Here is a 23,479-nt window from a genome sequence, read left to right as displayed (position 1 = left end):
CAAAGTCAAAGTTGTCGGTTTCTTAAAACAATCAATAGTTTTAGCACTCATTACATGGTTACTAAGTCTATTCCATTTGTTGACCACCCTATTAGTAAACTAGTTCTTGTCCACTCTTCTTAAATCTAAATTTGTCAAATTTAAATACTGCAACTCCTGCCCTGTTGTCTTAATATGATGACCTTGTTTGTGTCACCCTTGTTAAAACCTCTCCTTGTAAGTTAAATTTCTGAGCCCATGTATCATTTTGGTAATTCTCCTTGTACTGATTGATGTCCATTCTATAGGATGGAGACCAAAACTGTACCGCACAGTCAAGGATGGGTCTAATGCCAGATAGTTTGATAATTACCTCTGCACTTCTATTTGTAACTGTTCTAGCAATGAAACCTAGTGCTCTCGTTACCTTTATTCTTGGGACTAATGCACTGTAGCCAAAGTCATAAATCCACACCCACCCATTTCATCCCCACATACTCTACTCTCATTCACCATCCCTCCCTCCCTCATATCGTGGCTCCTCTAGTAAAATAGTGACGGGTTTGTATCTGCACAATCTTTTTCTTCTCCCTTCAGGCCATATTTAATCCCATGATATTCCAGTTCTTCCATTAACTGAGAAATTGAAGTGCTACCAGTTAATCCTGAATCCTACTCCACAGGATCTTTCCTTCATTTTACCTCCAGTAAAATAGTGACGGGCTTGTATCTGCACAATCTTTTTCTTCTCCCTTTAGGCCATATTTAATCCCATGATATTCCAGTTCTTCCATTAACCTCTCTGGCTTGTGGTCTTCTGCAAGGGTTCCTATGTTGTAAATGTAAATCACATCTTCTTCAGGTGCTTAATGTTCAAGACCTCTGCTCAGACCATGCTTATTCTTATTCTGTGGCACATTAATCAAACACACGAGGTGATGCAGTTGGACCTATAGGTGATTGTCCAATAGGAATTCCTGTACTATTAGTTATAGGGCTGATGGTTGATTTATAGGTTGACAATATAATCACACCTTACCACACAGCTTTTGGCAAGATAATTTTGGGTTTTCCTATATATACATTTAGTGGAGTTCTATGTTTATAGGGTGCCCAGTAGCTCATGCATTTACTGTGACACTACAGTAATCCTCACCTTTGTGAGGAATTGCCCAGTTTGCCAATAAGGATGTACCTGTTAACAATGGGTCCTGCCTGTTAAGTGATTTTTGTCACGTTCATACAAGACCTATTTAGTACGAGTGGCCCTGGAAAGCTTTTCATCTCCCAACCAACAATTTCTGGGCCCAATCTGGAGACCCCAAGTATCCCCACCAGACTTGTGCTGCACCTCCCTGAAGAGGAGGGGATATTGTGCAGGCATTTGCCTTTCGTCATCTAGGTCTGGGTACTTCCTCTCCTCGCATTCCTGTTCTAAAGGGCAACAATGGGCATGTCCATCACCACAGCCCCTCATGTGACTTATGGGCCTGCCTGGTGGCCATAGGTCTCTTGCACAAGACCTGAGGCAACTGATTGATTGAATTGAAGTAGCTCCTGGTCATTAAGACACTAAAGGTGTCTTAATCAATCTTAAATTGTCCAAATATATTCCTTTCTTCTTGCATCTACAAAACCCCAATTTACAAGGATGGAATGATATTAAACAAATGTAAGAATATCTTTTAATTAAACAATGTATTAAACTTGGCATCTTAAAACACTAAGGTTGAATAAGGAAGGGGGTCACAAATTTCTGGAGGAGAGAGAGAGAAAAAAAGTGCAAATAGGAAAACCTATCAACTGATCATGGGACAACTGACTGAATGGAATTCCATAGGTAAAATAAAAGGTAGTAAAAGGATTCCATATTTTGTGAAGGGATAGTTTTCCAAAACCATCACTGAGCTCTTTCCCATTCAATGACAGTGGCCTCTCCTACTCACAGCAAAACCTGTAAGTTGACCCTTGTGATGGTTCCATACCATCGTATAATCTATTGGGTAAAATGAAAATGTCTTAACCTACCCACTCTTCTTACTTCAAGGCAGTAATAGCAAAATGGTGAATCACTGTAATGGATGCAGTTCTTCTGAACTTTAGAAGGGTAGAGAGATTTAGCTTAGGGCAAACAAAAAGTTATAACTTAACACCTCCCCCATTTCTCTCACCAGTTTCCTGTGGCTTGTTGCACATGCAGAGAATATTTAGTATATTTCATTTTCCAAACTAACAGAACTATTTTACACATCAACAAACTTAACCCTTTTTGCTGCAATAGGGGGATTTGTCCTTGTTAAATAAAGTTGTTTGAGTAAACGGTTGTAAACTGCAGTGAAGGATTAATCCATTATTTTCAACCTTTCAATATGAATGGAGGGAGTGGGGGGGGGGTCCCCCTTATGAAATATAATTACCTGGCAGCAGCTATACATGACTATGATCACAAAATGCTGCAAACGGGTGAAAGGCATCACAAACTGCAATTCATGCAAACAATACTAACATAAGCCACTTTAACCGACATGAAATGGGTCATTTTCCATCATTCTTACTCCCTTTCTTGACCACCACCCCAAGGGCATTTTTGATTCCTTCATTTCAAAGCCTACTTTATGATCAATATTGATCTGGAGTTCTGTTTAGTTCTGCACACTTCTTTGTTTCAGTTCTGCAACTGAAACCCTTGGTAAAGTCAAGCCTTAAGTTACAATATCATCATATATATTAATAACAAATAACCACTTATGCTCATGGCCTTTGCAACCAATTCATGAAATCTTAACAATAAGAGGGGCAGGTAAAATAATCTTAAAGCACAACAATCAGATTAAGTGTTGAAAGGCTATCATCCTGTGAAACTGCCATTGAGCTGAAATAATCACAAGTTAGCTTCTGGCCGCCAACATTAAGCGTATGTTCTTGAACAACATTTCTTAAAGGTTTTCATTTTCTATCTACTTTCCACAGTACATGATGACATGAAAACGCAACACATAAAAAATTACGGTATATCTAATCCACCTTATCTTCTCCAACAATACTCAAGTGACCTGACTTCATCCATGCCCTTATAATGATGGCATACCAGACTAATAACCTTCTCTTGCCATCACTGTCACTCCTAAATGAAGAGAGAGAGCGTCATCTTTTCAAATTTTCACATGGCCCCCTCCAATTCCTATAGTAAAACTGCTGCCAACAAAGGCCCAAAGGTACAATTAAACTAAACAGGCCTGCAACACCTGGCTGTCTAAAGCAAATACTCAAACCTAACACCTGCAGTTCAATGAGGTTTTTGATAAAAGAACCCAATGTTGGACACCTGGTGCTCTGCGAATAATGAACGAGTGAGCACTTCATTTTTACCCTAGGCATTGTGAATGACGAGCCGAAAAGAGTCATGCTGAATGTAGAAGGAATCGTTAAGCGGTTTCAACACAAAAGTCTGCGCAAAGCCATGGACCGGGTCTTCATCCATCTGAAATGAGAAAAGATTGAGTGTAAGAGGGGCCCCAACCACAGCAAGCAATTTATATAATGAAAATTACAACATAAATTTGCCAACCCATCATGAAATCAATAGATGAGGCAGTAACTATCTTAATAATAATAATTGTTGCCTCAAGTTTCACTAACTGGAAGCCACTAATCAGTGGCTGGCAACTATCCCTGGGAATTTTCATAAATTTCATTGAGTACAATCTTTAAGTTGTTGCCCATGTTAGTGTGTACTAATTTCTATGTCAACAGTTTGTCGTCGCTGAAGGAGCGCAACTGCTGGTTGTTAGACCTCTTTATGTGAAAAGGTGGAGGTAATACTGAATACCAGTCCTCTTGTTTCTATACGCGGGTTAACGAGTTTTGATGATGGGTGGTACTTGTCCTCTTGTTAAATCTACTTTGCAGAACCACCACTAGCAAGTGAGAATGCCACTGGTCCCAGGTAGTAACTGTATAATGTCAATATCTGTCATGCATGTAAGGAACAAATATATAGATCGTCAAGAAAAACATATTGTGGTTCAGCATCATGCTTTAGGGATATAAAAATATCCAAATCTTTGGATTAGGGTCAACTATAAAAATAAAAGGGGAAAAAAAAAAAAAACATACAAAGGAAATCACAAGTCTACGACAAATCTGGGAAAACAAAATTCACTAATACAAACAGCGAAAGCAGAACTGAAGTTCTAATGATGGTTTGGTGGATGACTCTCACAGTGACCAAACCTGGCCACTAAAAACCTGGGACCTAAATGTTTAGTCACCTACTGAGCAACTCTAGCATCAAAGCAAAACAAAAAAAATCTAAACCTAAGCAAAAGCAATCTAATGCAATTACAAGGTCTATCAACGCTTCACACACAGAATACACTATGAAGGTACTGTTCTTGCTGATAATAGATACTTTTATTCAGCATAGTGTCAGACAAGGGTCACAATAGGTTTTTCAAAGACTGGAACACCACTGGACAAAAACCCTAAACCTTACTTCTGATATGCACACACTCAAAAGTCCACACACACAGGATTCAGTGAAAACAAACAAGAACTAAACATACAAAGATTTGGCCAGCAGAGAAGACCATTAATCCCAGTGTACAAACAACTTGTAACAACTGTACTTGACTATGCCTCCACAGCATGATTACCAACAACCAAGGAAATAAAGAGAACCTATGACTTTGGAGTGATATCTGCATTGTATTAACCCCTTCCATACGGTGCCGCCTACGTAGGCGGCATGGGGAGCAAGTGGATACATGAGGCTGCCATACCAGCGTCTTGATTATATTTATTGTAGTTGTCCCTGCGTAACTGACATACTCTCTAAACTGGCTTCATCACATTTTCTATGGTTATCAAAATTCACGGGTGAAAGAGAGAACGATCGATATAAGCGGTGACTATTATTTATGATGCAAGTATTATGACGCAACATCGTACGTCTGGCAGCTAATGCTGCCCGCGAGATTTTGGCCCGGAGTGGGATCATTTCTGTCATCAGCTTCGTATATTACTAAGAGGGGAGCAGTTGATTTCTTTGTAAGAAAAAGGTAGAGGAAATGCAGTGGGATATCTATAATCCAGGTTGTAGACAGACCCCTTGGAACTGTATCTACAAACAGAGTAGAGGAAACTGATGGGTCTCAAAGATGAGCAACAGGGAGGTGTCTGATGTCCATTTTGAAGCTTCTCCAGGAACCAATCATTGATCCATTATTCTAACTAGTGTAATCCAACCATGTACAAAGCAAGTTACATGTCCCCATCAAGCTGTCTGTTCTTTCATGTTAAGTGGTGGGAAAATAACATGACTGATACAAGAGTACCGAGACTACATGGATGACAATGACATTTGAGGATTATCAGTGGACATCTGATGCCCACTGTATGTAGGCAGCACTGTATGGTGCAGAAACATGGAACGTAAGAGAGGAAGAGTTTAAATGTGTTGAGATAAAATGCCTGATAAGTATGGTAGGGGCTACTAGACTCAGTAGAGTGAGAAACAAGGAGGTGAAGATAAGAGCAGGGGTGGAAAAGAAGTTTGGAGACTGGGTTGATGAAAGAGTATTGGGATGGTTTAGACACATGGAAAGAATAAATAAAATTAGTAAAAGGAAGTGTGGAAGGTACAGAGGGGGCAACCAATGATGAGATGGATGGGGTAAAAGGGGCATGTCTGTTGAAGGAAGGAAGACAGAAGATAGGGATGAGTGGAGAATGTTTGTATATGGATGATGCTGTGATGCATGGAAAGGAGTGGGTGGAGGGTTAGAGAGTATGTGAGAATAATATTCTGACACAGCCCAAAGGGATTTCTCCCCATCTTCTCTTTTTCTGCAGGGGGGGGAGGGGTGTCACCAATCAAATGAAATGGCCTTGCTCTGAATGTGTGACATCTTGCTACATTCCTTCTGACCCAGGGCAGTGGGCAAGATGTTGGGATGACCTGTCATCCAGGAGGAGCCAAGAAAAGAGGGAGGGGTGGTGAATGGAAGTGGAGTGAGGATGAAATGGGTGGAGTGGATTTATGCCTTTAACTACCTCCCATGTAAGGAGGAAAAAACCCTTGGTATATGTATGTATGGATCTCTGATGCCCAATCTAAAAGACCAACACATGCAGGTCCACTCGCATGCAACTCCACAACAAACAACACTTCCCACTGTAAACTGCCACGACCTTCTTTAAATAGTAGCCAGCCAAGTAGTTCTTCAAAAAGCTTCACTCCAGACATATGTCCAGCATCACCATTCTTTGAAACAAGTACTTTTTTGTTTCACCACACAAAACAATTGCACAATTATACTGTTAGGAAAACATTCTAAACAGAGTTAACGAATCATGGAGCAAAAACTTGACAAAACCGAATCTATACATAATTACAGAGTTATACATGTAAACATATACACTCTGAAAGGTTTTACAGGCTATGGGGCATTGGGTCAGAATACTAGACACAAGGAAAACAAGGCCAAAAAGAAGCAAAAGCACATAGAGCCACAAAGAAAAACAAACCTAGACCCGGTCACAAATACCGCTGCAGCCGCTGCCAGGTGATGAAGCACAGGTGTAAGACAAAAAACAAACAAATTTGTAAGAACTAAAGTTGTGGTAACCAGAAATAAGTAGTGGTGTTCTAGTAATATATGACTACAGCTGATGGGGTTATGATGGCGCTGAATGTTTTCAAATGTTAAAAAAAGAATGTAGCTTTGCAAGGCATGAATGATATTAAATGTTGTGATAAGGTTGTAGACTAACTGTCCACTCATCCTGATACCACGGAGTTCTGAATAGCAAGGAACTGTGGTCACGATGGTGGTCCATGTTGATAAATTTATACTAAGTGTTGCTGTTGAGGCTGCTGCAGTCAGTGGATCATGGGCATCCACCTTCCTACGGGCTGCAGCAAACCATGTTAATGATCTTAGCCAACTGAAGAGAAATGTTGAATGGTGGAGTGATTGTGGTGAAGTATGAAAGCCTGATCCGGCCTCATACAACGGTGTTGTGGATGGCCAGGCGAAACATGTCGTGCTGTACAAAGAAGGAGTCGCCCAGGGGCTTCAGCACAAACGTCTGATTGAAGCCATGAGGTGGGTCGTCATCCATCTGTAGGAGAAGTAAATTATATGGACTGCAATTGTAAAGTAAAACGGCTTTTCAAGATCAGTGCACTGATAAAAGGACAACCACATGATCTATGGTGATAAAAGGCTACCTCCGCTCCAGTGTGGCACACAGAAAGATTTTACCGAGAAACATTCGATTAAAAAACTATTTGTCGATATACCAATGGCCCCCCTCTATAAGGAAGGGGACCAAGTCAAGAGACAAGTACCTGCTCCTACCTATTTCACTCCCATCCACCACCCTTTCCTCCCTCTCATCTTAGCTCCTTGTGGTGACTCACTGGGCCAAGTAGGCTCAGGAATGTGGTGTCACTGAATAGAATCAAGGATGCAGGCCTGGATTGTGGCATTTAGATTTGTTGGCAACATTGATGTTGGTGATTATTTCCCTCCGAGAAGAGGGTGGACAATTCTCTAGTATTGCAAATGCTCTTTCCCTGTTAATTATTAGGGGACGGTCTCTGGCTGAACAAGTTGAGGCACTGCTACATGTGGTGGTGGTGAATATGTTCATGGTAAGGGCATGCTACATTAAATTCCCTGCTTCAAAAAGTACTTTGCAGGAAGGCACAGTCCTAACCACCTCTGACAGGAGGAATTTGGAGCATTACTATTTGTGTTTGGTGTGTGAATAATAATGGTTGCCTCAAGTTTAACTCGCCAGGAGTTCCACAGCCTCTACAGAGATAGGCACTAATCCTCAGGCCCTCCCAGAGATCTCTCTGGGAAGAAACTTTAGCCTGTTTGTTGTACTGGTGTGGGACTGTTTCTGTAATTGGCTGGAAGTAGTAGTAGGAGAAAAGTCACCAATTATTAGGTCTCCACATGTGAATAGGTGCAAGAAATATATATGAAGTTGCAAGAGACCTCAATCTAAACTCCGAGTGTCAGTCCCTCAGGGTTGCATCTCTTGCTAGAAGTGATGAGGTGTTTGGGTTTTGAAAATGGACAACTCCCATCTATCTTGCAGGACCAGCATTAGTTGGTACCCATCATCTGTTCCTTTTGGTGTGTGCATAACACTGGTGAAGTAGTATTCTGAATCCATGTTGGCTCTTTGTAGATGTACACGAGTTTTGATGCTTTCCAAATGCCTCTATATGCTAGATAAGAATGTGAGAGATCTGTCCAATGCTGAACATTCTCGTGGTTTGTTTGTTTTTGAGATGACAATCGTGTATGGTCTAATCCAGGTTGTAGATATAATTAAGAGCCATGTAATAAGGTTCCAGAGACAATACTGCTTCTGGTCTTTGATGTTTTAGGTGATAGTTTGAGGTCTTGTCCCAAGTTGTGTTTAAACTTCAATGAATAGGCAAAACATTTGTATACTTGCTTCTGGGTTTGAGATAAGATAAATGAAATTCATAATTAAAAAATAAAAGTGAAAAAGATTTTGAGCCTTGGAGGGACACCAATTCTTCTGTTACCATCTCCCAGATCTGTAATGAAATCTATACATACAATAAATCTTTCATGATCTCTCTTACCTTTAGCTGACCAAGAATGTTTACTAAGACACCTCCATCAAAGGTAGGTTGACAATCCAGTGTGGTGATGGCTCTCTGAATCTTCTGGAATGATAGTGCCTGCCAAAACAAGCATGAAAACACAAGGTTGAAGGAGCTGATAATAGAAAATTTTCCATAATTAACACACACACACACACATGCATACAGAGGACTTTTCCCCCTTACAAGGGGGAAGGCAGTCAAAGCATACACACCCATAACCCCTTTCATTATCCTTCCCATCTTAGCATATCATGGATGAAGGACCACACATACACACTTAACTGCTTAGGTTAGAGACAAGGCTGCAAAACCACACTTTCTTATTCCTGCTTTTTGCCCAGTATTTATCTTAAGACATTTAACATTTCTTATTGCTACCATCATACATGCCCACCTATCATAAAATTCTTAACTGTTCCTAAATTTCTTCTACCAACTCCATAGTTTTGGTCTCTCAAAACCCTTTCCTATCTACCCAATTATACACCTTATCCAGAGCCATAAAACAAGCACAATCTCTTCCATTTCAGGTCTTCTGAATTGTTAATAAGTCTGAACACCACCTGTTCCTTGACACAAATTGCACCAATCTTTTACTCGTTTCTCCTATTACCTTTTGTAATACAAACCTCCCATCCACTTGACCAAGGATGCTAGAAAAAGCTAATTACCTATATAGATCCTACATTCAAGCTACCTTTACCCTTGTAAACTGACACTACTTGTAACTTTTTTTTTCTTACCTTAACCTTCTCAAGAATCATAGCTGCTCCTTGAACTTGAGACCCTTCAAAAGACATCAAAGACATATCAGCCTGAAACAGAACATGGTTGCATTAGCATGTGTTTCATATATAGTACAGCTTCTCTGTCTTCAACAAAGTTCTAGTATATATATATATATATATATATATATACCAAAGTTAAAATTAGAAATGGAACAAATCACGGGTTCTAAATTACTCTTAACAGCAAAGTTATATTTTCAATAAATGCTCTTCATTCCAAATACATGGTAAATGCAAAATGATGCTACCTTCAGCAAGTGCAGCTATTACATAAATTAGTAAAACTACATGTTTTTTATATATTATATATATCTATATGGTCATATTCTTGGCAAGTTTGTATTCATGTTCTGGCAAATGTGACCTACTCACCCTCATCATTCACATTCTATTATAAGCACTGGGTCTATCATTGTGTTGATAAGTTTTACTGAAAATTTTGACATCACAGTCAATCTGTCACACCAGGTCTCTCTTGCAGGAGATGCACAACTCCCAGGTAACCAGCTACAGCCTCTAAGTGGATTTCTCAGTCATTCAGGTAAGGGATAATGTGTTGTTGTCAATGGATCATTATTGTGGAGCATTGTAGGATAAGTTTTGGGTCCTCCCATTCTCCACTGATATGGTTTTAATGGTGGATGGTGCCCTGAACACAAACATGTCAGTGTGGTGTCTGGGGGTTGATGATGGAGTAGATGAAGTGCTGCATTTGGTGGTCTGTTATGAAGATCTTGTTTAGTGATTCGTGTAAATTTATTGTTGAGTTGATGTACTGTGTACTGGTGATTGGTTTTTAAACAATGTACTAAGTAGTAGTATGCTGAAGTTTTTTTTATGTTCAGTTTATGCGATATACGGAGATGGATGAGTGTTCTAGCATAGAACTCGGTTCATACTAAAGACTGGCAAGTAACATGTTTGGACCGACAAGCAGCATATAAACAAACATGTTTGTTTTTGTGGTGAAAATTATTTCTGCTACATGATATGGAGGTTATTTTCACTCACTAAAGAAGCAATTTTGTCTCTGCCCTGTGCCAAACCACTGACAAGTGGCTAACACCACTCAATAACAACACTGTGATAAGTAGTTATTTTGTACGCTTTTAAATGTTTTGTGGTCCTCTACCGACAATTATATATCACTTAAAGCTTTTATTTCCTGATTAATTATGTCCTTATTTGTCTAAATCTGCTGAACTTCAAGCATGTCAGGTCCAAATATTCTGAAACAAGGTGACCCAATCTGATAAACAAGCTAATTTTGAGGTACCAGCAATACAATCCTCATTTTTCATATCAACCAAACAATTTGCATAAAAAACAAGATGGCGAGTCACTTGTCAGTGGTTCAGCATAGGGATTACTTGTTGGCATGGAAAAACTCATTTCTTTGGTGAGTGACAATACTTTCATATATAATGTAGCAGAAATAATTTCCACCACAAAAAAAAAGCATTATGTTAATTTATACACTGCTTGTCAGTCATTTTGAGTTACTCAACTGTCCTTGTCAGACTTTAGTATGACTGTAGTACTGTGTATCTGTCTTGTTCATTTGTTATTCTATGCAACATAGACCCTGGTACTCTTGAAACACTAGATAATGACTAAACTCAATGGAGAGCAAAGATCCAAACATAGGCAGTCGATCTAGAGGAAACTCATGAAACACAACACGCATTAAAAGAGACAAAAATGTCATGCTGGGCAGGATGTTGTGGCAGCTCCAGACCCTGAGCTGAGGGCAGCAGTATCCTTAATGAAACCATTGCATCATCAGAGACCTTCACTCACTCGTAAGGAAATCCTCTTTGGTAACATCAAATGTCATCATCAACTGCACTGTATCTTGCAGTGTCTAGTTTGCTATTAAATTTGTGTATGGTTTTCCACACACTATTGTTTTCTTCAGTTTGTTCCGAGTGTCCACCACTCCGTGTTGAAAGCTTTTTTTTTCCAGATCTCTTCTATAACAATGCTTTTTTTTTTTTCTTATCCTCTTGTCCCAATTTAGTAAGTCCTCTTTATTAAGTATTTCCATGCCTTTCATGATTCTATAGATGGTCAGTAGGTTGCCTCTCTCTTTGTTCCAAAGTCAGTAACTTCAACTTACCCAGTCTCTCTTCATATGACAAGTTTGAAAGTGCTGGAGACATTTTCATGGTTGCTCTCTGGATTCTTTCAATTTTCTTTATATTCTTTTTGGTACTGAGTGACCATAATGCCACAGCATACTCCAGTCTAGGCCTTATTAGTGTGACTAATATTTTTGAATAATTTCTTTGTCTAAATAGGTAAACGCTACTTTTATTGATCTTAGTAAGTTATAGGATTCTCTGACAATTTTGTTGATCAGAGGACAAGTCATTTGAGATAATTACTCCCAGGTCTTTTTCAGGTCCCACTTTCTTAGTTCCAATTGTATATTGTCCTGACATTTTTTTTACCTTTTCCGACCTCCATTAACCCTATATAACCCAACCTGACGAATTCGTCAGTCAAGCTTCGGGTGAGTCTCACTGGCATAGAAAAGCAGTTATAACCGGTGTGTCTGTCCTGACGAATTCGTCTAGGCTTCCTCTCTGAGAGAACAACACTTGAAGCCGATTGGTCGAGAGTCCCTTGGGCAGTTCATCATCAGCTGATAACATCAACAGTGGTGTGAAACGTGGTATTTCTGGTGCTATTTATTTCATCATGGAGGAGTTGTCAGGTATGTTACATGCTGCAAATAATTTTTTTCTGAAATGGGAATAGTTATAGATATCTGAGAATGTCATACTGTTTCTTTTTTTGATGAAATAAGGACACTATAGCTCATTTTATGTCGATGACAAATCCGTCATGTTGGTCATATGGCGCACACAAAGAAACGTATGACCAACATGACGGATTCGTCAACAACATAGGGCATACAATATTTCTTATCAGTATTTGTGTATTCATTTGTTTATTACTAATATTTTTTGTATGTATGCCTTTGTTTGCAGGGTTTGACGTATCTTCATTTTACTCAAGAGCTGTAAGCAGGCAAATGTGCAGGGAAAATTCAGAAATTATGCCAATTGAACAAGATAATGGGTTGAGTGACGAGTCTGATGGAGAGGAGGAAGAGGAAGTAGAGTTAGACTCCATTCACACCCCAAGTTTCAGTGATTTCGATCAAGGTAGGGAGTATTTTTTATCTACACTAAGACAGTGAGGACTAAAACCAATAATTTCCTTGCCTGCTGGCATCCCCACCCGTGAGAAATACAGTGAGAGGTCCAAAAATGTGTGTGTGTGTGTATTTACCTAGTTGTTCATTATTTCTGAAATTTTAATCAAACTATGTATTTTACAGAGGTGCCACCGGATGTCAATGTGAACGAAAGGGTTGACGAAATTATTATTGACATCCCTAGTGGTCACTTAGAAGAAATAGAGGAAATACAAGATTCTATTGAACGCCCATCAACTAGTACACAAGCTTCTCGGCCATCTAGAAGACGTTTTTGGACCAGAAAAACAGAGTACACCCCTTCACCTTTACCAAATTTTGTCCCTGGCAATGAAACAGCTTCAGTCAACAGTGACTTGAACCCATCACAGTCAAACCCATTATGGTATTTCACACAGTTTTTCACTCCTGATTTTTTAGATATGATAGTCTATCAGTCTAATCTGTATGCTACACAAAAAATGTGAACAAACCTCTAAACCTCACTAGGCAAGAACTTGAACAATGGATAGGTCTACTTATTCATTTCAGCATTATTAGGACTCCCCAGACACGTCTCCATTGGTCTGGTGAATTATTTGGGAGGTATAGAGAGTATACTGCTTTAGTTATGAGTCGCAACAGATGGGAGACTATAAAATCCAACTTACATCTTCGGGACAACACTGATGAGGTAAACAATGATAAACTGTTCAAAGTCAGGCCAATGGTAGACCATTTGCGGAAAAAATTCCAAGACCTTCCAATGCAACAAAACCTCTGCATTGATGAACAAATGGTGCCTTTCAAGGGAAGGCACTCTATGAAACAATACATGCCCATGAAACCCAGAAAATGGGGTTTCAAGTTCTTTGTTCTTGCAGACAGTGGGGGTCTTATTCATGACTTCATACCTTACACAGGTTCAATTCAACCTGTGAATGGAGATGGTATTCCAGATCTGGGTGCATCCTCTAATATTGTCTTACACTTGGCTGAGACCATTCCAAACAATAAGAATCACCTACTTTATTTTGACAACTGGTTTACATCTTTACCACTTGTAGAACATCTGGCTGACAGGAATATATGGTGTTGTGGGACAGTCTGGGCAAATCGGCTCCAAGGCCTCAAGTTCACATTGGACGCTGACATGAAGAAGAAAGGCAGAGGTACATTTGAGGAATGGAAATTATCTGGTGAGGGCAGCCAGGCAACAACAGTCAAATGGTTTGACAATAAATGTGTGACGTTATTGTCTTCCTTTGCTGAGGGCAATCCAACTCACACTGCACGACGCTATGATAGAAGTCAGAGGACATACATACATATACCAAGGCTTTTTCCCCCTTCCAAGGGAGGTAGCCACAAAGGGAAAGGCATAAAAACACTCCCACCCATTTCATCCCTAAATACACTCCACACCCCTCCCACCCTTCCTCTCATCTGAGCACCATCTGGATGACGGGTCATCCCTGAACCCTGCCCACCGCCCTGGGTCAGAAGCAGTGTCGCAAGACACAGTACATCCACAGCAAGGCCGCTTCATTTAATCGGCGACCCCCCCTCTCCGTCCCCCTTTGCATATAAAGGGAGGACGGGGAGAAATCCCTTCGGGCTGCGTCAAAATTTACTAACACATACTACCCCCCCCCCCCCCGCCCATTCCTCCTCATGCAGTCACAACATCATCCATATACAACCATTCTCCACTCACCTCTGTCTTCCGTCCTCTCCCTTCCTTCCTCAACAGACATTCCCCTCTTCCCCAAAGCCCCCTTCACCCCATCCATCCACCTCATCCTAGGACGTCCCCTCATGTTCACTCCCTCCACATCTGCCTTCCATACCTCTTTTACTAGTCTTTCTTCACTCATTCTTTCCATGTGTCCAAACCATCCTAATATTCTTTCATCAACCCTCTCTCCCAAATCCTTTTTCACCCCTGTTCTCCTCCTCACCTCCTCATTTCTCACTCTATCTAGCCTAGTAACCCCCACCATACTTCTCAGACACCTCATCTCAAACACATTCAAACTCCTTCTCTCTTCTTCTCTTATGTTCCACGTTTCTGCCCCATACAGTGCTGTTGGCACAATCACTCCTTCATACAGTCTCCTCTTCGCATCCATTCCTAAATGTCTATTTCTCATTACACTCTTTAAACCACCAAGGCATTTACTCGCTTCTCTCAATCTACATTCTACCTCCACCTTCACTCCACCTTTTCCTGCTACACTTGCACCCAAGTATCTAAAACTATCCACTTCCTCCAGTCGCTCTCCCTTAATGTTCACTTCCAGTCTACTGCCACTTTCACCCCTTGTACATCTCATCACCTTACTTTTACCCACATTTATCTTTAGCTTTCTTCTATCACATACTCTCCCAAACTCTGCCACCAGCTTCCTCAATCCCTCCTCTGACCCTGCCACAAGCGCAGTGTCGTCCGCAAACAACAGAGGAAAGTTGTGGAAATTCCACAGCCTAACATCGTACATTTGTACAATAAGAACATGGGAGGTGTAGACCTGGCTGACTGTCTTCTAGCACTATATAGGATCCCGGTACGTTCTAAGAAATATTATCACAGACTCATCTATCACATGATTGACATGACTATCAATGAGGCATGGCTGGTATACCGAAGAGATTGTGAGGCCAAAAGTATTCCCCAGGAAAAAAGACATTCCCTACTGACCTTCAGGATGTCCTTTTCAGAATCACTCATCAATGCAGGGAAATATATTCCCAAGCGAGGTCGTCCATCTTCAAGTGAGAGAACTCCTCCTCCACCATCAACAAGAATTCAAAGAGTTGGCCAATTCAAGCCCCAGAATGATGTGAGACTAGATAAAGTAGGGCACTTCCCAGAGGTGAAAAATCCTCGTTTGTACTGCAAACGAGTTGGATGTGCGGGTCGCACCAATATCAGGTGTATCAAGTGCAAAGTGAGTTTGTGTCTAAATGAGAGAAACAACTGTTTTTTACAATTCCATACTTAAGATAGTGTGAATCCCTCCCTCTCATTTCCTAGTGTAAGGAGTGAGACAAACAAATACATGCACTGTATTTTTTCATGATAATTATTATTTTCCTCCTTTCCAACAAATTTCTCACTGAGGAGTTCAGGTGTTTTCTTTTCTAAAGTATAATATATTGAATAAAGGTGTTATTGATGATATTTCTACAATTTTCAGCAGGTTTTTCACTGCTAAGAACAGGTATATTATTTTTTGTAATAACCCATATTATATATAAAGATATTTCAATTATTTATATACTTAAAACAATTAATTTCCATTAACAAGATGTCAAGCTATCAAAAGAAATTGTATTCAAGTATAATTTTTCAATAAGATATTCATTTTTGCCGAGATAAGCAACATAATTGCTTTCTATATTCTAATAATTTAATAAATCTTGATAATACAATCATTAGCCAATTTCATTTCCCTCGTGACCAACATGACTAATTCGTCATGGTACTGTATTATTGCATAGAATGTAGCAATTGCCAGGAAAACTGATCTATAACATTCCTCAGGTCCATAATAGCCTAGAAACAAACGCATGATTTTTTTTGTCCGGCCAAAATATATGTGGTCCATATAGGGTTAAGCTACATTTCTTAATGTTGAAGTCCACTTCCTACTTCTAACTCCATTTCCAAACCTTGTTCAAGTCTCTCTCTAGTGATTCAGCCCATTTCAGTTTTCACTTTCCTCAACAATTTAGCATTGTCTGCAAAGAAACTCGTGTAACATTCCACATCTTCATCCATGTGATTCACATAAATAGCAAACATTATTGGATCCAATGTGTGTGTACGAAGTGCCTAGGCAAAAGGGCCCCCCATCATTTACCTAGGGCACAAAAGAAATTTTTGAAAGTCATAAAAAGATGTTTTGGAAAGAAATTAAGAGAGGAAGAGGAGGTGAATCAAGTAGAGAAGAAAAGGTAAAAGGTGCAGATGGAGAGATGATAATGGAAGAGAAGGCAGTAAGGGGAAGATGGGCAGAATATTTTAGGGAGTTGCTAAATGTGAAGGAGGATAGGGAGGGAAAGATAGTTGCAGAGGGAAATGCTAAGAAAATGAGAGTGATGAGTGAGGAAAATGGAGGAGAAATATGGAAGGATGAAGTGAAGGCAGTTGTTAAGATGATGAAAGCAGGCAAGGCACCTGGTCTGGAGGGATACCATGCAGAATGTCTGAAAAAAGGAGGTAAAGTGATGGTGGACTGGCTGGTGAGGTTATTTAATGTTTGCTGGAGAGATGGTAGAGTGCCGGAGGACTGGAGGAGTGCCTGTATAGTTCCACTTTACAAGGGAAAAGGGGACAAGTGTGAATGTAGTAGTTTCAGAGGGATTAGCTTGTTAAGTGTAGTTGGGAAGGCTTATGGGAGGATCTTGATTGAGAGGATTAGGAGAGGAACAGAGGGAGTAATTGGTGAGGAACAGTGTGGATTTAGGACGGGTAGAGGTTGTGTAGATCAGATCTTTGTGGTGAGACAGATATGTGAGAAAGCTATAGGAAAGGGGAAGGATGTTTTTTGGACTTTTATGGATCTGGAAAAGGCTTACGATAGGGTAGACAGAAAGGCACTGGGAGGTTATGCAGATATATAGGATAGGAGGAAAGCTTCTGGGAGCTGTCAAGAGTTTTTATGAGAGTAGTAGAGCTTGTGTCAGGATTAGAAATAGAGAGAGTGAGTGGTTCGATATAAAGGTGGGACTTCGTCAAGGATGTGTTACGTTGCCCTGGCTGTTCAACTTATACATGGATAGGGTAGTGCGAGAGGTAAATGCAAGGGTAGTGGGTCAGGGATTGGAGATGGTTAAAGAAAATGGAGAAAAGTGGGAGGTGAGCCAGCAGTTGTTTGCTGACGACACTGTGCTTGTGGCTGGATCGGAGGAGGGACTGAGGAAGTTGGTGAGAGTTTGGGAGAGTATGTGATAGAAGAAAGCTAAAGATAAATGTGGGTAAAAGTAAGGTGATGAGATATACAAGGGGTGAAAGTGGCAGTAGACTGGAAGAGAGCATTAAAGGAGAGCGACTGGAGGAAGTGGATAGTTTTAGATACTTGGGTGCAAATGTGGTAGGAAAAGGTGGAGGTAAAATATATTGAGAGAAGCGAGTAAATGCCTTGGTGGATTGAAGAGTGTAATGAGGAATAGACATTTGGGAATGGATGTTAAGAGGAGACTGTATGAAGTAGTGATTGTGCCAACAGCACTGTATGGGGCAGAAACATGGAACATAAGAGAGGAAGAGAGAAGCGAGTAAATGCCTTGGTGGATTGAAGAGTGTAATGAGGAATAGACATTTGGGAATGGATGTTAAGAGGAGACTGTATGAAGTAGTGATTGTGCCAACAGCACTGTTTGGGGCAGAAACATGGAACATAAGAGAGGAAGAGAGAAAGAGTTTGAATGTGTTTGAGATGAGGTGTCTGAGAAGTATGATGGGGGTTACTAGGCTAGATAGAGTGAGAAATGAGGAGGTGAGGAGAAGAACAGGGGTGGAAAGGGAGTTGGGAGATAGGGTTGATGAAAGAGTATTAGGATGGTTTGGACACATGGAAAGAATGAGTGAAGAAAGACTAGTAAAAGAGGTATGGAAGGCAGATGTGGAGGGAGTGAACATGAGGGGACATCCTAGGATGAGGTGGATGGATGGGGTGAAGGGCGCTTTGGGGAAGAGGGGAATGTCTGTAGAGGAAGGACAGAAGACAGGGGTGAATGGAGAATGGTTGTATATGGATGATGTTGTGATGCATGAGGTGGAATGGGCGGAGGGATGGGGGGTGAGGTAGTATGTGTGAGCAAAATTTGACACAGCCCAAAGGGATTTCTTCTTGTCTTCTCCTTTTATCCATGGGGTGATGGAGAGGGGTGGTCGCCAATTTAATGAAGCAGCCTTGCTGTGGATGTGCTGTGTCTTGCGACACTGCTTCTGACCCAGAGCAGTGGACAAGGTGCAGGGATGACTCATCATCCAGGAGGTTGCTAAGATGAGAGGGAGGGTGGAGGGGTGTGGAGTGCATTCAGGGATGGAATGGGTGGGAATGATTTTATGCCTTTTCCTTTTTGGCTACCTCCCTTGTAAGGGGGAAAAAGCCTTGGTATATGTATATTAAAAAAAAAAAAAAAAAAAAAAAACCACAATGGCCTTGTTGAAAAAACAATGGCCTTGTTGCAAATGCCAAAAAGAATGCACCTCAGATTGAATCTTGAGTAAAGCATGCATGAACTGGCTTCAATGTGACTGAAAAGTTGCCCAAGGAAAATTTTGAAGTCAGATTCTCCGGTCATCTGTCTAGAATGTTTGACTGACAAGGGTGACCAACATGATTTTCAGATGGATCCGATGCTTATTCACAAATAATCTCAAAGGTATGTAGCCTTTTCACGATCGGGTGCTCTTTGAAAAACTCATTGAAGCAGGATCTTTACTTCAAAAGCAATTTCACACTGACTTTCACAATGGATCCCTCTGCCAACAATTATGAACAGCTGTGAAGATGTATGTGGCACACAACCAGCCTCAAACTCGGGTAATGGGCACTGTTTATTCAGTGCCTCTACCAAGAAAAGCTCAGTGACCCTGACATTATAATACGGTCGTCCCCAGACTATAAGGATTTGTACCTTGATTGTACTACTCCAGGTGGATTTTTGTATGTTTGGGCAATGGCAGCACTGACCTCAGTACTTGGCACAATCATAAAATCCATTAACCCTGCTATGAATGGGAATAATGACCTTGCATTCTGATCTCTCAACTGTTGTTTCAGTCCCCATGAAAATGGGCAAAAAAATTCAAATGTGCTGCCCACCATGTGGTCAAGACTGGATTATCGGCACCCTCAACCAAGATTGTGGACTCCGAATCACTTTATTCGACTTCTTCCTTAATGCTGGGTGAGAGTCAACTGAAATGGAACTGACATTTGTCCACCTAGAGCAGGGGTTCCCAAAGTGGTTGATATCGACCCCCAGGGGTCAATGAAACCATCCAAGGGGTCGAACGGGGGTCAGTAGATTACTAGGGGCTCAATGAAACCATCCAAGGGTTTGAAAGGGGGTCAGTAGATTGCTATGGGTTCAAAAGGTAGTCTTTATAATTAAATGGTTAGCAGGAAATGATCCTGTTCTCTTCCCATACTGAATGAGTGAGAATAATCAACCAACCAATATCTAAACTTAAAGAAAAACCATGTCAGTTCACTGAGTCAAAAATCCTCCCCATTCTGTGCATGTTGGGAGAATCTCACATACACACAACCACATCGTAAATGAATATCAAGATGACGAGCTTGTGTAATATTACTTATAGCAATATAATAAAGAATATATGATATAAACATTTATTCTAAAACACTCATGTTTATGTATATGTGAAAGTGTCTATCATTATTGGAATACCGTCACCTTGATGAATGTTGTCATTTAGCCCTTTTATAATGGATCAAAATGATGATAATAACACCATTGATAACTAGAATTATAATAACAATGATAAAAATAATAATATTAATAATAACAATAATAATAGGGATAATAACTATAATTATAATATTATTAGCATTAATAACAATAAAAATAATAATAATAATTAACTGACATAATTCGTGAACTAATAGTTTGGGGGTCTATAGAAAATCTTAAACTTCACTAGGGGGTCGATGAGCTGAAAAGTTTGGGAACCCCTGACCTAGTGCCTCTTCTCCTATGTTTGGAAAAAGTTGGTAAAAAGTCAAGTTCATCTCTTGAACACACATAATTGAATCCATATCAAATGGAATCTGGCCTCACACCAGAGCCTGGAAGACTCCTCTGAACAAGTTACAAAATGTGATGCTAGTCAGACTCCTGACACCCCCCCTCTTATTCCATTGACTGTAGATGAAGTTTTCAAAGTTGTCTTAGATTTGAAAGACATTGGACAAGTTTTGCCTGTTATACCCACCAGTGACAAGTCCAACTTAAGCCAACCCAACAACCTATCACGGCTATGACTGCAAATCTTCCTGTTGACTCGCAAAAAGAAGACTCCCAGACTGGTAGCAGCAGTGGACCACCAGCTGAGGAAGACCCTCTAAATTCTACTAAGTTAACTAAGTGAAGTACCATCCATTGCCAGAAAAAAACCCTGGAAAATGCTGAATACCAAAGGCTGAATGAAGTCAACCATGGTAATGAATTAATCTTTCACAATATACACATTTTAGGTCAGTTTTCAAATTATGCATGCATCAATTTCAGTTTATTTCGTGGGACTTAGAAATATTAAAAAGTTAAAATGTATGTCCTATTTTAATACAATACAAAAAGCAGTTCTACTTGACTGGCTGGGATACTGTCTGCTGGAATTGTATCATGCATTCCTGAGGAATTCCCCATGCTCCTCACTTATGTTCGCGATTCATTTCTAAATTTTATGAATCATAAGAAGTGTTCATTTCTTTCACTTTAGCAATAAACTAACTTAAGAGACATCTGGCAAGTAAACTGTCTTTAGAAACGGCATTGTGCTGCCACCTCACTTTAAACACAACACTCGAAGCAGCATGAGCAGTGTCACCCAAAACTCTGATTTCTTTAATTATAATAAATAATGTCTAGTCAACACATTTACCACACAATTTTCCTTAATAAAATACTACTGTTATTATTTACTTCTACAATGTTTTCTTTGTGTTTTGGGTCACAAATTGGGTGTTTTGAGTGAGTAATATCACCCAAAATACCAGTGTTTTGGGTGTTTCGTAACTTTCGACTAGCCCCATTTGTCCCACAACAATCTGCTAAGAGAAGCAGTTGCGGCAAACACAGTGAATGGATTTAAGGCCAAAATTGATCCATTAATAAGGCAAATGGGGGAGGGGGCACCACATGAGCCAACAAAGGCTTACTGCCCCAATCCTAGGTAGACCACCTCAACAGCAATAGCGCTGAGGTGGCGCTGTAAGATAACTGGTAACATTTTTCAGGTCACATTCTCAGGTACCTGTATACAAGTTTTTTTTAACATCAAAATTTTCTGGGTATGTATGCAAAAGACCCAGGCTTTCAATTACACTTTCTGACCACTGAAAAACATTTATATTACTTCAATAACTAGTACAAGCAAATAAAGTTTAAGACAATCACCTTGCATCTTAATGGGAAAAATGGACAATATAATTAAGGTAGTCTAACATACTGTATAATTATAATAAACATGTCTTCATGAAGAATAAGAAACATGGATAAGTTAAATATAGTATTCAAATACTCTAAATTATGATGTGCCCTTAACTTAAAGAATATATTTAGGTACTGGACAATCTTCATAAATATGTAATAATACGCAGCTGCATACACCAATCCTATGGCTACTGTCTGTCTAAAAATGTTGCTAATGTAATACTTCCTTGTCTACTGTCATGCAATTTCTTCTAGCTCCAATAATGACTAATGGACATGGGAAAAACCCTCTTCAGGATAAATATGGTTCTCACAGAATTGTTACTTCTTGAATCGGATAAAAAAATATTCTAGGTTCTAGCCATGATCTTAATTTGTATGATGTTCAAAAATATTCCACCTGGGTATTAAGGAGACATTATTTATAGGTCAAAAAACTTTTACAACTCACGTGATAGAAGTTCACAATCTTCTCCCGAGCATCACGATCACCGTCGAAAATGAGATAATATTGTTTGACGAATGTCTCGCCAATTTGCTGGAACTGTGGATTCAGGGTCATCGTTGTTTTATTTAGTCTACGATGAAAAAGCTCGCACTTTGATGTCGAAGAGCTGCAACACAAGAAATTTTCGGCTGTTTGGGCTAGCGCCCAGTCATCCACACCAGTGTTTTCAAAATAAATCTGCGCATGCGCAAGGTGGCCGAATGTCAACAAAAGATGGCGTTCCAGTCTCCCCGCCAAAGACAAAACAATAATGTATATCTTGAAATTATACGAAAGAATTCACCTTATACTTGAATCAAAATAAAACCTCAAAATGTACACAAATTATCAAAGGTAATTATGTTATTTTATACATTTCAATTATTTTATTTAAAAATAAAAACCCCACGTACCAATTATTACCTATCACAAACTTCAGTAATCACGTAGTCAAACGTGATTCTAAATCAAGATAGACAATATCTAGACATGATCTTAGGTTGTGGCGGTCAACACTATTGTAATATCTTTATCCTATATGTACCATTCCCATTTTTCAAATATTTCTACCGTTTTTGACTCCTTGATAATAATTTGGGAGCATATTCCAATCAATCATCTAATATTCTATTTCAGAAAGAGTATTTCCTGAGGTTCAACCTAATTCTTTTCTTTGATGTTTTATTGTCAAACCCTCTTGTAGTGCTTTCTTTTCAAGTCCCTTACATCCATCCACATATTTCCCGATTAGTATTTCTTCTGTCATATCGTTTTTGGATCGTATAATAGCCAAGGTTGGATTTTTTTTATTTTCTTAGCCTTTCTTCACATATTTGGCCTTTTAAAATGGTACCAAACTTTATTTTAAGAACAAGTAAATAATTTTTTTTAAATTGTCAGCCATAATGAGCATTTCTTCTGAATTTATTTCTAGTTATCTTCCGGAGTTATACAATTTTATTCACATGTTTATGCATTACTTTCTAATGTAAGGTCTCAAGTACTTAATTTCTATCTAATTGTGTATCATACAATTGTATTTTTTTCAAGACACCATATGGTTTGTTCTGTCCTCAATTTTCTCTATCTCACTTGGTATACTGGGCCGTTGATACTACTAGTTGAGCTATTTGCCTTATGCTTGCTGCTTGCATGATTTTCATGTCTAT

General features: G+C 39.6%; 2 protein-coding genes across 4 annotated transcripts; one reads left to right on the top strand and one right to left on the bottom strand.

Annotated features, from left to right (window-relative positions):
- Positions 1–1,650: 1,650 nt before the first annotated feature.
- LOC143026072 (putative nuclear transport factor 2) lies at positions 1,651–22,526 on the bottom strand. Of its 2 annotated transcripts, XM_076186071.1 has the most exons (5): positions 22,275–22,526; positions 9,382–9,453; positions 8,615–8,713; positions 6,508–7,104; positions 1,651–3,460 (listed from the first exon to the last, which is right to left on the bottom strand). In XM_076186071.1, the coding sequence occupies exons 1-4, from the start codon at positions 22,383–22,385 to the stop codon at positions 6,988–6,990; spliced, it is 399 nt and encodes a 132-aa protein (XP_076042186.1). In that variant the 5' UTR covers positions 22,386–22,526; the 3' UTR covers positions 1,651–3,460; positions 6,508–6,987. The 2 variants fall into 2 exon arrangements, with proteins under 2 accessions (XP_076042186.1, XP_076042191.1); XM_076186076.1 differs by lacking the exon at positions 6,508–7,104.
- LOC143026055 (uncharacterized) lies at positions 9,489–13,119 on the top strand. Of its 2 annotated transcripts, XM_076186060.1 has the most exons (3): positions 9,489–12,145; positions 12,423–12,599; positions 12,776–13,119. In XM_076186060.1, exons 1-3 carry the CDS (start codon positions 12,130–12,132, stop codon positions 13,117–13,119), a joined length of 537 nt encoding a protein of 178 aa, XP_076042175.1. In that variant the 5' UTR covers positions 9,489–12,129. The 2 variants fall into 2 exon arrangements, with proteins under 2 accessions (XP_076042175.1, XP_076042167.1); XM_076186052.1 differs by lacking the exon at positions 9,489–12,145 and having other exon boundaries at positions 12,242–12,599.
- Positions 22,527–23,479: the final 953 nt, after the last annotated feature.

Source organism: Oratosquilla oratoria, chromosome 1 (assembly GCF_046742065.1).
Source record: "Oratosquilla oratoria isolate Oo_2021 chromosome 1, ASM4674206v1, whole genome shotgun sequence".
Taxonomy (NCBI): domain Eukaryota; kingdom Metazoa; phylum Arthropoda; class Malacostraca; order Stomatopoda; family Squillidae; genus Oratosquilla; species Oratosquilla oratoria.
The sequence above is the reverse complement of the archived record's forward strand: the minus strand, read 5'-3'. Positions and strand labels throughout refer to the sequence as shown.